The sequence below is a fragment of the Pseudochaenichthys georgianus genome, chromosome 13 (assembly GCF_902827115.2).
Source record: "Pseudochaenichthys georgianus chromosome 13, fPseGeo1.2, whole genome shotgun sequence".
NCBI lineage: Eukaryota > Metazoa > Chordata > Actinopteri > Perciformes > Channichthyidae > Pseudochaenichthys > Pseudochaenichthys georgianus.
Genome location: NC_047515.1, coordinates 2,098,890 through 2,111,216, shown reverse-complemented (window position 1 = coordinate 2,111,216; position 12,327 = coordinate 2,098,890). Strand labels below are relative to the sequence as shown.

General features: G+C 44.1%; 1 protein-coding gene across 1 annotated transcript; it reads right to left on the bottom strand.

Moving 5' to 3' along the window:
- Positions 1–3,325: 3,325 nt before the first annotated feature.
- LOC117457573 (cdc42 effector protein 2) lies at positions 3,326–12,040 on the bottom strand. Its single transcript, XM_034097725.2, has 2 exons — positions 11,889–12,040; positions 3,326–5,944 (listed from the first exon to the last, which is right to left on the bottom strand). Exon 2 carries the CDS (start codon positions 5,465–5,467, stop codon positions 4,571–4,573), a length of 897 nt encoding a protein of 298 aa, XP_033953616.1. The 5' UTR covers positions 5,468–5,944; positions 11,889–12,040; the 3' UTR covers positions 3,326–4,570.
- Positions 12,041–12,327: the final 287 nt, after the last annotated feature.

Genomic DNA, 12,327 nt, shown 5'->3' with positions numbered 1-12,327 from the left:
CTTGTGGTTCTCAAAGTAGACATGTTTGTCTATGATTTTATTGGCAGCATGCAGTCCGTCTTTTTTGCACATCATTGATGAACCTCCACTTGATCTGTCCGGTGGTCGTTGCAATTGGACTGTATGCCTGCAGAGAAAGATTCAGTCACTGCTCAAACAAGTACAAACAGCAACATGTTGATCATCACGTCCAGCCATAACTGTGCAAATGAACAGACAACAATATTTAGATTCAACTTTTAGCAGCAGAGACATAACTTGTACAAACAGGTCTACAACAATCATCATTTACCTGCAACATATTACCAACTTCAGCATGTGGCATGCATCCATCATTACGAATACTTTGTCACCAGTCGAGGGATGCGGGAAACTGGTTTGAAGCGGCTCCTGTGGGTTTCCCTTCAGCTCACACCCAAGTTGGTTGCACATACTGACGTTGGAGGCATCCATCGTGACAGATACCACCCGAATGCCCCGTGCATGCAGCTCCTCCAAAGCATGACTGAGAAGGACCCTTTGTGTTTCAGGTGACAGAGACTTCGTCAGGTAATATGCAATGGGAGCCTTCCAATGTCCTTGTAGGCCAACCACCATGAACACGAGAGCCTCAGTAGCAACATCGGTCTCATTGTTTCCATCACCCATGTATGCGCTGGTTTATTCACCATAGATATGGTTTTAATCGGGGTTTAAAAATGAACCTTACCATACAGCCACTGGTTGCTGAATAAATGACTTTATTATTTGTGCAGTTAAACCTTTATCAGATCGTCTTCTTCGAGCATGACAAATAACTCCTCACCTGGACTCATTAATATTTTAATATTCTTTTACTTTATTGTTGTATTAGCATTTTCTTGCATTTTGCACTACTTGGCTTGCCAATATGTATATTTTTACATCACAAAAAATATTTTATTTTAATGTAAGTATTGAATATTTTAGTAAGTAAGTAATGTATCATTTATTTTTGCTTTGTATTAAGTAATGTGTTTGCTGTTAATCTCTTTTTGTTAATGTTCCTTGATAAGAGTAAAATATCTAAACCTCATAGTAGCTGACCTGTATTGGACAACTAACACGATTATTTCATGTTTATTTCGTTCATTTCTAAACGCATGTGCGTCACTGTATTTTGAAAGGGTTCGCCGGAAGTGGCAGTCATTTTTTGCATGTTCTTATTATACATCCATGGTACGCTAGCTTTACTCATTTACCTGTGCAGTTTCACACTATCGCCACAGGGGGCGCCGACAGACCGAAATACGAAAGGTGATCATGATTTGAGTGGAGGATAAACTTCCTCTCGACTAGGTCAAGGTTGAAAACGACATCTTATTAAATATAAAAGCATTGTCAGACATTAAAGTAAATTTAGCATTTGTTGTGGAATCAGACATCAAAATGGCTAGATCTCTACTTAGAACCTACTACTACTGCTTTTAAATGCCTTTGTCTGAATGTCTTTCATTTTTGTAAAGCACCTTGAATTGCCTTGAAAGGTGCTATATAAATAAACTTGCCTTGCATTGCCTTGCCGCATCACATGTTTCTGTGGCAAAATAATGATACTGATATTTGTGTTATATTTGTGCATTCCATTTGCAAAAAAGCAGAAGAAATGATAAATGTTTCTAATACTCTTGGATAAAACACGTTACTTTCAAGTGAGGATTGATAAAGTAGCATGTGGTGTTATCATTGGGACTTTTTTTAAACTACAGCTAACCATTAACACCCATGCTGCGTCAGAATCTGTTTTTAATACTTTTAATTTGGAAGTGTGCATTTCTTTTCACATAGTGCACGTGCACCACACTGGTTTGTATGTATTCGGATCATTTGAAATGTATGCAGCAAACCTTTGGCAGGATCAATCCAGAACAAAAATACGTGTGATATCTCATGTCATTTTCTGTTGTCTTCATACTTAATTGTGCGTGACTTCAGACCCACCCAATGACCTGCTATCATCGTCACATTCAGCCCAAAGTGCATGTTTGACCAAGGGGGTGTGGCTCACACTGACCCTGGTGCTTTGAAATAACGTCTTCATAACTATGACCACCTCTACAATCATTTAGAAGCTTAAAGTACTCAAATGTTGTACTTGTGCTGCAGTTTGATGTTAGCTGTGATGCCCCTGTGGGTGCATCAGTCGAGAGGGTGTGGCTGTTCTGTCTGCGCTGCATTGGCTCCAGTGATTACCTTGATGGCAGTGACTCAGGGCACCTGGGTCTGGTGTCCTGCAGCTATTTAGAGCCTCTCTGCTCCTCTCTGTGCTCTCTCTGCTCCTCTCCTGCAGGCACCCGGCTCTGATGAGTATACACAGTATTGACTTGTTTGTGCAAATAAACACCTTTTTCTACCTGTTGACATGTTGTGTCTCCTTTTTGTTGTGGCCTTCTGAGCCAGGTCAAAGTACAAAGGCATTTGGATGGAAATATAGCCTTAAGTACAATTACCTAAGAATTTCACAGTAGGCCTACTTGGTTACATTTCTCTAGTACACTTTACAAATATAGAATAAAGGGAGTGGATGCCGAACAATGTTTTCACAATGAAGAAACAAAATACTGTTTTAAATTTAAATCAATTATCGATTATTATCAGGAGACAGAGAGAAGTACTCAGACCTTGTACTTAAGTACCAGAATGCAGGAATACTGTTACAGTACAAGTACTGCATTCAAAATGTTCCTCAAGTGAAAGTAGAAAAGTATTCTCATCAAAATATAGTGAAAGTAGCGACAGTAAAAGTAGTCTTTGTGCAGATTGGTCCATTTCAGAATAATATATATGATATGTTTTATAATGATTGATCATGAAAGTGTTCTCAAAGCTGGTAAAGGTGCAGCTAGTTAAAGGTGGGGTAGGTAAGTTTCAGAAACCGACTCGAGATACACTTTTTGTTATATTCCATGGAATGCTCTTAACATCCCGATAGCAATGAATATCTGAAGTGCTTTGACAAAAAATCCATTAAAAAATGTCACCTGTAGAAGCCGTAATACTGTAAAAAGTACAACCAATCCGTTTAGCCGGGCTACCTGCCTGTCAGCCTTCCATCGGGGCACAAACTTATCTCGTGCCCTCATTGGTCATGTGCGCGTTCGTGTGTGTTGGAGGAGGGGCTCTGTAAGGAAGTGGCAGACTTTCTCCGGTTGTGTATTTTCAAATTCTAGCGATCTCGAGCCGGTTTCTCAAACTTACCTACCCCACCTTTAAGTAAATGTACTACTTCCCACCTCTATCAGGCACAATAAGGTCTTATATATAATAATAAGGTTTATGTTTGTGGTAAAATAATTGTCCATGAATCCTCAGTATATAACAATTTATTCTTACATTTACAGTCATATAGATATATACAGCATACATGACATGTGAGTAATACTGTGATATCCAGACGGTGGTGCTGGAGGCCGACGGGGAGCCACCACGTGGAGGAGGAGGAGGCGGAGGAGGAGGAGTGTTCTGAAAGACCAAGGTTTGAAAAGGTCTAAAAGCAGCAGAATAACATTTGATGAGTTGAACTCCAATAACACGCTCCGTCTGTTTCCCTCTGATCAAGAGAAAGAAATGTTAGCGCTGCTGTTCTCTCTCATGTCACCTTAGAAACCATTTGAACTTGCATCTTCATCTTTTACAAGAGGAGAGTCAAATCAGGAGTTGTTCACATTTCTTCTGGCATTGCAGCGTTACAGTAAACCAGTCCAGATATCAACATGGATGATTCTGAAACAGGCAGCCAAGTGATACTGATGTTTGCACTTCAGCTTAGTATGACTTTAAATGTATTATTGGAGCATCTGTAGTCGTAAGACATTAGTGGCTGTGGGTGAGTCCTGAGTGTTGTCCTCAGCTGCTGATTGGTCCCCACACATCTACTCAGTCAGCCATTTGTTAACCATTACCAAGCAGAACATGCTCAGCATTAATCAGAGTAGAGCCGGTGTCGGTGGAGGCCAGTACTCCGTCCACAGAATGTGTTTGAGATAGAAGTGGACTATTATCTTCCAATGTGAATGGTTAGGAGTTTCAGCTTTGTTAAAGGCTCTTAAGGACCAGCCTTCTGCCTTGTCTGCTGTCCATCGGGCAGACACGTCCCAACACAACAAAGTCCACCTGCTTCTCACCTTTATCGAAGAGGACATATGCTCACTTTCAGGTTCATACATTGGGTCTCTACTAAAACATATTTACAAGCTTTAATGTTCACAAAACACATCATTGTTCTCATACTGCCGGTCTGAATAACCCTGTATTCACACCGTCTGAAACGCTGCGTTGTAGCGCTTTAGCCCCCCTCCTGAGAAGTGCAGGGGGCCTGCATGTGACACGAGAAGAGGGGGACACAGTGAATAGCCTGTGAGCCCATGTTTTCTGATGGACATACAAAACACAGACCGGGTTTCAATGCTTCAGTCTGTGGGATGGCAGGCACTCCATATACCCAGATACCTGTTCAAAGGCCCTGTGAAGCACTCTTCTCTCAACCCTCCGTCCAGTCTCCTTTGTTAGCATCTTTATGAAGTCTTTCAGGATGTATCTGTACACAGAGTGTTCACAGCTCACAGCGGTTGTCCTCAGTCTTGTAGCGGTCCATGATGCTCAGGACATCCTCCATGATAGAGGGGCCCAGATCCAGATTCAACCCCATCAGAGAGTCTGACCTGGACACCCCCCCTGAGACGGTGAGAGGGGCCGGGCGGCAGGGGGGACTGGGCGAGTCACTACGCTCACTCCTCAGGTCCTCATTGCTCAGGCCGGCATCAAAGTCCAGGCTGAGGCCCCGGCGACTGTCCAGGGGCCCGCAGGTCTCTGACATGGAGTCCTCAGAGGAGCCCTCCGAGAAGGACCCGGAGGAGGGGACGAGCCGGCGGACGGCAGGGGGGAGGGAGACGTCTCTGCAGGGCTCTGAAGCCGGGCGGCCCACCAACCCATTCTCAAACATCTGGCTGCGGCTGTCCGAGCGGCTGTGGCCGTTAGCCTGTCCGTGGCTGGAGTCTGTGGGGGTCTGGTGGGAGTGGAAGTGGTTCTGTTGGGAAGGAGGGGAGGGGTCGTCGAGGTGGAGGCGTGGGGGTTTGGGTGGGGCCTGCTCGTGGGCGATGAACACGGGCATGGAGATGGTGGTCTTCAGCAGGCCGCTGGAGGAGTGCTGGTAGTGGAAGCCGTTGTAGGCGTAGCTGTGGGGGTCCGGGCCGTGGTCCAGGCGCTGCTCCACACTGTGGGACCGCCCGTCCGGCCCCCCGCTCAGCCCCGACAGCATGCCCATCTTCCCCTGCAGGAAGCCCACGTCTCCAAACATGTCACCCTCACCTTCCGGCCCCACGTGTGCGCTGTGCCGCACGTCGCCCAGCGGGGGGCTGATCATGTCCCCTGAGAGCACGTCCCGGAGCCTCAGCCTCTTACCCTTCTTGGGAGTTGTAGTTTTTAAGTACATTGGTGTCTTTGCTGGCATTTTGGTCAATTTGAGGAGATTCAGGGAAAACGTCTCTTCGTCTGAGAGGAGGGGAACACTGTGTGTATGTGGGTAGAGGGGGGGGGGGGGTAAATGAACAGTTTACAAAGCAAACTCACTTTGAAGCTCCTCTGGCTCGTTCCCCTCCCAATGAGAGATCCTGTCTGTGTTGCTTTTCCAAGTGAGTATACAAATATTTCAGTCGGTAGCTATAGCAACCCCGGGTTGTGCCTCGCGCTGTCATGTGCCTCCGGGGGGGAGGGGAGGAGACGGAAGGTCTTGACCTCAGATCTGGTCCCAGTGTCTTTCTCTCCAACACAGAAAAGCCATATCCAGCCAACACAGGGCCCACTTCACTTGAACACACACACTCCTGTCTTTATCCCTCCTCAGACTGAAGGGTCCTGGTGGTCTGCTGTCGGCCCGTCGGCTAGCTCTTCAGAAACTTCCGGAATGTGATATGAAAGCGCTGGAGATCTGAGGAGAAACAAGAGAACAATGTGTCAGAGTGATGAAGAGAGGGAGGAAAGGCGAAGGGGAGGTGGATGGGACGAAGGGGAGGGAGGAGCAGGGTCTGGGGAAGAGGGGGAATGAAGGCGGGGCAGATTTACAACCTCCCTTTCAGTGAAGACATACTGTATGACGGAAAAGCCTCCGGAGTGTGTGCTGAGAGGCTCCCCCGCCCAGTGTGTGTGACTGCAGAGTGTGTGACTCCAGGCCTGCAGTGAGTCAGACCAGGCAGAACATTGGTCACGCATTCCCAGAGGAGCCCTCCGCTCGGTTCGTGGAAATGACTGCATGGAAATGGTTGCTTTTAAAAGGCTTGGGCCTCTGCAGCAACTCGCCTGTTATCAGTGAAACATCACAAAGTCTCTTTCCTGAGACAAACACCGTGAGTGATGGGATGCCATGGGTCAGGTCCCGCCTGAGGCCTCTGTGATCTGTGATCCCACACCATCCCAAACATTCCTGTGGTGTTTCACCCTTCAGACAAAACAAGTGCTGCTGTTCAGAGGTTTGACACTGAAATGTGCTTCCCTTCACAACAAGAGAGCTAGATGTGTGATGATGATGATGATGATGATGATGATGATGATGATGATGATGATGATGATGAAAAAACCCTTAAAACCCTTTTCCTGAGGTCTGGGTGGGAGGTGTTGGGGGGGAAATGACCTTGTGTTGTATTCATGTGTCTCTGTACACATCATGTTTCCCCAAATACAATATTACTACAAAAGTACAATGTCTTTCTTTTTGTAGCCTGAGGAAGCATTTTGTCTTGAGGAATGTTTTAACTACATTTCATAAAATAATTGTATTTGTATTCTTATACAACTCTGACACAAGGGTTGCTAGAATGAAGTGTGACTGCATGGCCGTGTGCTGCTTGATGAATGCTCACCATTGTTGAAACAGTTATACATCAGAGTGTTGTGACGGGGTTCACGGCCTCTCAGTGATCGAGGAGAGGATGATATGCACTGAGGACGAGTGTGGGGACTGTTTGGTAATAACACTGTGGACCCTCACCGTCAACGACCACACCGTGTCCTGTTTGTCTCTGGCAGCCTGTCTTATCTAAAAACAAAACGTAACTTTTCGAACTGATACAACTTGGACCTCAGCGTTGTCAGCTGACTGCGGCAAAGTGTGCTTGTTTCCATGGCGTTATCGTCTCAGTGGCATCTGAACAGGTGCTGGGAAGCTCACACAGATAAAGAACAACCGACTCACATCTGTTACTTCGGCACTCCACTGAGAAATACTTCATTGGAAGTCAAAGTCCTGCAGTCAATATGTTTACTTGTAAAAATACAAAGGTTTTTTGTTTTTTTAGCATCCAAATACTTTTCAAGCATCAGCGGTAATATAACTCACCATGCAAAAGGGCTCAGTTGAGAACATTTGACTAATATCGGATGATATTTACGGATGCTTTCATTTGTCCCTCAATGTAATGTCGCAGCATGTAAACTTGGTGGGGCTTAAATCAATGTTCCCTCTTTTATCTTAAAATAATGCATTTATTTGTTTATATTTGGTGAACACATGCAGCGAGTCAAAGAGAACAGTAGTAGTGTTGTAGTATAAAAGTACCTCCAAGTTGTGTTGTGTAAAGCACAAGGGAACGAAGTGTGAGATCGTAACAGGGACCATGTCATCTTCTTCTCATTTCAAAACGTGTTTCAGACTAAAGGGAATTTGAGGTTGAGTCTCTCGAAGGTCGTGCGTGTAGCCCCTGAAGCGTCTGCGAGGCTGTCTTCAGAGGCTGCTATGCAGGGAGGGACACATGCCTCCAGGACAAAGGGAATGCTATAGTCCAGTCCAGGTGTTCATGTTGCTAAGTAGAGATGTCCCGATCCGATCACGTGATCGGGGATCGGAGCCGATCACGTGATTTTCAAAAAATCGGGGATTGGGAGAAAAAAATCGGGGATCGGGATTTCTTTTTTTATAATTTTTTTTTATTTTATTTAATGTTACAAAACAAAAATGACCATGTTCACGTCTTAAAGTCATCCTGAGGACTTAGTTTTGGTTTAAAATTACACAACATCATGTATGTGTTGCTTTCTTTGGGCTTGTTTTCAGACCTGGTTGCTTATTTCTCTCAAATCTGGCAACAGAGTGGGCGCAGTGTCTAATAGTAGCAGTAAGCTAACGAGAGGCTACGTTCAGCTGGTGACTCGGGAGTCGGGACAGAGAAAATGTTAGGAGTTTGGAAGTATTATAAAATTGAAAGCGAAGGCAGTGTAACAGCCAGATGCAATGTTTGCAAGGCAGAGGTTCCGCGTGGTGGAAAGAACAGAGCTACGTTCAACACGACCAATCTAACACGCCACCTGAGAAACAAACACCAACAACAACAACACGGCGAGTACACAGCGGCCACTCAGGTAACGGCACTGAAACAACCGTTGCACACGTTGAAGTCCCCAGCATCCTCAATGTTAGCTGCTGACACGCCTTACTATTGGTTAACATTGTAACTGCTTAGCCTCAGCATGTTAGCATAGTTACCATGCTAGTGTTAGCATTTAGCTCAACGAATCTCTAGCACGGTTGTAGACACTTTATCTTTTCCTTCAGATGGTCCAGGTGAAGCTCACTGTAGCTGATTGATGATCATATGGTTAAGATGTGACATCTTAACATGCAAAGTAAACATTAACTCTAATTGTCTGAACAAGAATAAAGAGTCACGATGAATGTCCCCCACTGAGCATAACATTAAAATGCTTTTCCATGCTTGAGACAGGGGGAAATGTAGAACATGTTTTGGTGAAGATTATAAATGGATTGTATTCAGGGCTAAAGCAGAAAGAGAAGGTAAAACTGGATGAGACTCGTATCTGGTTGTATCCATTAGAACCCACTGACACTGATGTGTAGTAAGGTTCGTCTCTGGAACTCACAGAGCATCACAGATTGTCGATGGATTTGAAATGTGAAAGAACTTTAATCATAATGAGTCTTTCCTCTCGCCTCTCCCTCCGACCCCATGGTCCAAAGACATCCATGAAAACATCCCCTGACCTCAGCGACATCAGAGAAGATGGTTATGAACTTGTCTGCTCTCTCTTTGGAGTTCACACGTATGCCGCACAAATGGAAGCAAAGGAGTGGAACAAACGGTCAAACATCTGTTCACAAATGAAGGGAGGACGTAGACAGTCGGCTGCGACACAGTCCACAAAAACAAAGTCACAAAATGTACCACAACAATGCTCGTAAAAACACCACCAGTGTAGATTTGAGCCAGTCAGAACTGGTTCAGAGGGTGGAGTCATATTCTGTTGAACTGATGAAGTACAGTTTATGGGTAACTTGCTGAGGTAAATTGCTGTTTGACTCAGAAGGATGCTGGGATGTGGGCGACCTTCCTTTGTGATGCTTCTGAGGGATAATTCATCCAAATAAGGACAGCTGAGTCATAGTGGCTGAAGTCATGGCGACGAACCCCTTTGATCACCCCTCAAAATATTGACGAGATTTCTTTGCATACAATATTTAAAAATAGTTAAGCCATGAATCAAGAATCACATTTTGCTTATTGAGAAGCCAAAGACGTTGAAATTGTATTTTCAGCATTCAGGAGGAAAACATATCGAATGAGTTTTGCAACTTGGGATCTATTTCATTTGACATTGTACTGTACAAACAAAGCTAAAAAAGGTAGTCGTTGTTCTAGGGTAGTCATGTCGTAATCGTTTAATTGATTTATTGATTGATAGAAAAAATAATCAACGATTTGGAGGACTTAAAGTTTCATTTATCAAGATGAAATTGTGAAAAATGCCAAACAGTGTTTCGTCTCAGCTTCTCAAATGTCTCAGATTTTCTGCATTTCTTTTTATGATTTAAACAAAATGTCCTTGGATTGTTGACAACACAAAACGTCAATTTGAGAAGCTGTCATTAGCTATTTTGAATTGTTTGATGATTTATAGACAATACTACGAACCGACTATTTGAATTTTTTTTTTTTAAAAGCTGTTTGTTTCAGCCATGGTAAAAAGTATGGGTAACACTTTATATTAAGGTACACAAACTCACCATCAATAGTTGTTCATTAACATGCATATTAGCAGTATATTGGCTCTTTATTAGTAATTATAAAACACTTATTAATGCCTTATTCTACATGACCATATTCTACAAGTAATAAGCCATTAGTTGAGAGTTTTTCCTCAATAATCCTCTAATTAGTGCTTATTTATTGCAAGTAAGGAAGTTGTTGTACATGAGTTCTGGTCTTAATATGCTCTGCTCAATATGGGCCTAATAAGGCAGCAGTACCACAAGAATAGCAATTCTCCCATAATAACACTTAACAAATATGATCTATTCTTACGTAACAAGACATTAAACTATAAGTGTCAATTGTGTCTAAATAACTCAAAATGTGTGTTCTCTTAGCTTCACTTTGCTGCTGATGTGCAATGTGCCTCAGAGCCGGAGACTCACTGACCTGACATCTGTGTCCGCTCTCAGCTCCATTGGGGCTACATGTGTCCTCTAGGTAGGACAGACAGTGAGCCCTAGTGAGACAGTGAGACACTAGACGGAGCATGCGGCTCCTCTCACTGTTGTGATCCTCTCCTGCGTCATGCGTAATGACGCGGCACAGCAGGAGACTGTTGACGACAGCCTTTTGCTGCTTGTCTGCTAATCCGTTTGTTTGTACCAAAAACAAGTTAAGCTGATTTCATCTTCCATCAAACTCATCCAGATTTGGTTTGATCTATATATTATTCAAATAAAAACAGTAAAAAACTGCACAATATCTGAGAATAAGTTCATGTAGAACACTGGTGAGGAAATGTATGATTGAGTCATCAGCAGAAGCTCTGACTCATCTCTCGCGTTAAAAAAGAGTTACTTTGTAAACAGGTTTGAGATCAAGTCTCTCCCCTGTCTCTGTTCCGCTCCAAGCTTCATTAGAATAGTTTAACTAGTAATCACAACATTACAAAAGGTGTAGCCACTACAGAAACGCACACATGAGAAATACAACATGTTTGAATGGTCTTTGCCTCGGTGATGTAACTGCAGCTGCGATCAGCCCTCTGTCGGGAGACTCCCTCTCCGGGTGAGTGATCGGTGCGAGTGGAACACATCTGTCTCTTTCTAGTCTAAACCAGACAAAGCAAAGCCACTTCCACTCAGGATAATAAAATGCCTTTTCTGACAGGCTTTAATAAATGTGACTCCCACAAACTTCTGTCCGCTAATAACCATGATGCACCTGGAGCTGTGGATCTGTCCTCCTTCAGGTCAAACTATCCCAGTGTCTCTGTGTCTCTCTGCGTCTCTCCCGGTCAGACAGCGGGACTCTGGCGGCCTGCCCGCTGCCCGCTGTGACCTGCTCTGGGTTTAGCCCCAGGATGAGTTTAGTCCTGGAGATCTGCAGGTAGTGTGAGTCGCTGAGCGCGTTTCCAAAACGTGTATGATTTCCTTCATCACTGATTAGATGTGTTGGACTGCACCTGTTCAACTCTCATGAGAACGTAGATCATTTCGTGATGTTGACCCTTTCAGGGCTCATCGGATGGCTGCATGAATCCTACACTGTCCCACATAAGAGCACCGAGAGAAAAATCATGATCCTGCTACCTAGTGCTTCACCAGATGATACCATTTGGCTAAAACCCAGCTGGTGGTGACGTCTGAGCATGTTTGGATGTTTCTCTCCACATGTTGAAACCAAAGGGAGTGTCACGCGCAGTGGAGCCATTATGTTTACAGATAAAAAGTTAGACTGGTCAGTTTTCCCTCTTTTTGTTTTTCACATAATAGAAAGCATTAGGTCTATTCAACAGGTAGGCAGCTGCCAGCGACCGACCCCTCACCACGTTTAAACCCAGGGAGAAAATACCACAAAAAGCCCGAAGAATAACCTGATATTCACATTTACCTTAAGAGGGAAGCGTGGCTCCGTCTTTCCTGCGCGAATAAAATCCCCGGAGTTCAGTTTTACAATCAACCAACACAGCGCGCAGCCGGGCGGATAAGCCCCTTACCGCCGGGTATTACTGCTCTGGTGCTCTGCACGGAGAAAGTTCAACAGGGATCCGCGACTCACACACAGGAGAGTAGCCAATCAGGTACTATGAGCACGGTCAACATCCGGTTAGGAGTTTCAAAATAAGATGCTGTGGCTTGTTATGAGTTCTCAGTCATCTAACAGTAACAAACAATCCCAAGAAATGGAAATAAAGAATAAAACATAAATTCATTGGAAGAAGTCATATTTACTTATCAAATGTTTATACAACAGTGTATACCAATGCCATTAGCCTACAAGTGCACATCCTACAATACTAATAGCTTTAGTACCACACTAGTAATCTAGT

Coding starts and splice junctions, on each gene's coding strand:
- LOC117457573 (XM_034097725.2), bottom strand. CDS start 5,467: ATGCCAGCAAAGACACCAATGTACTTAAAAACTACAACTCCCAAGAAG.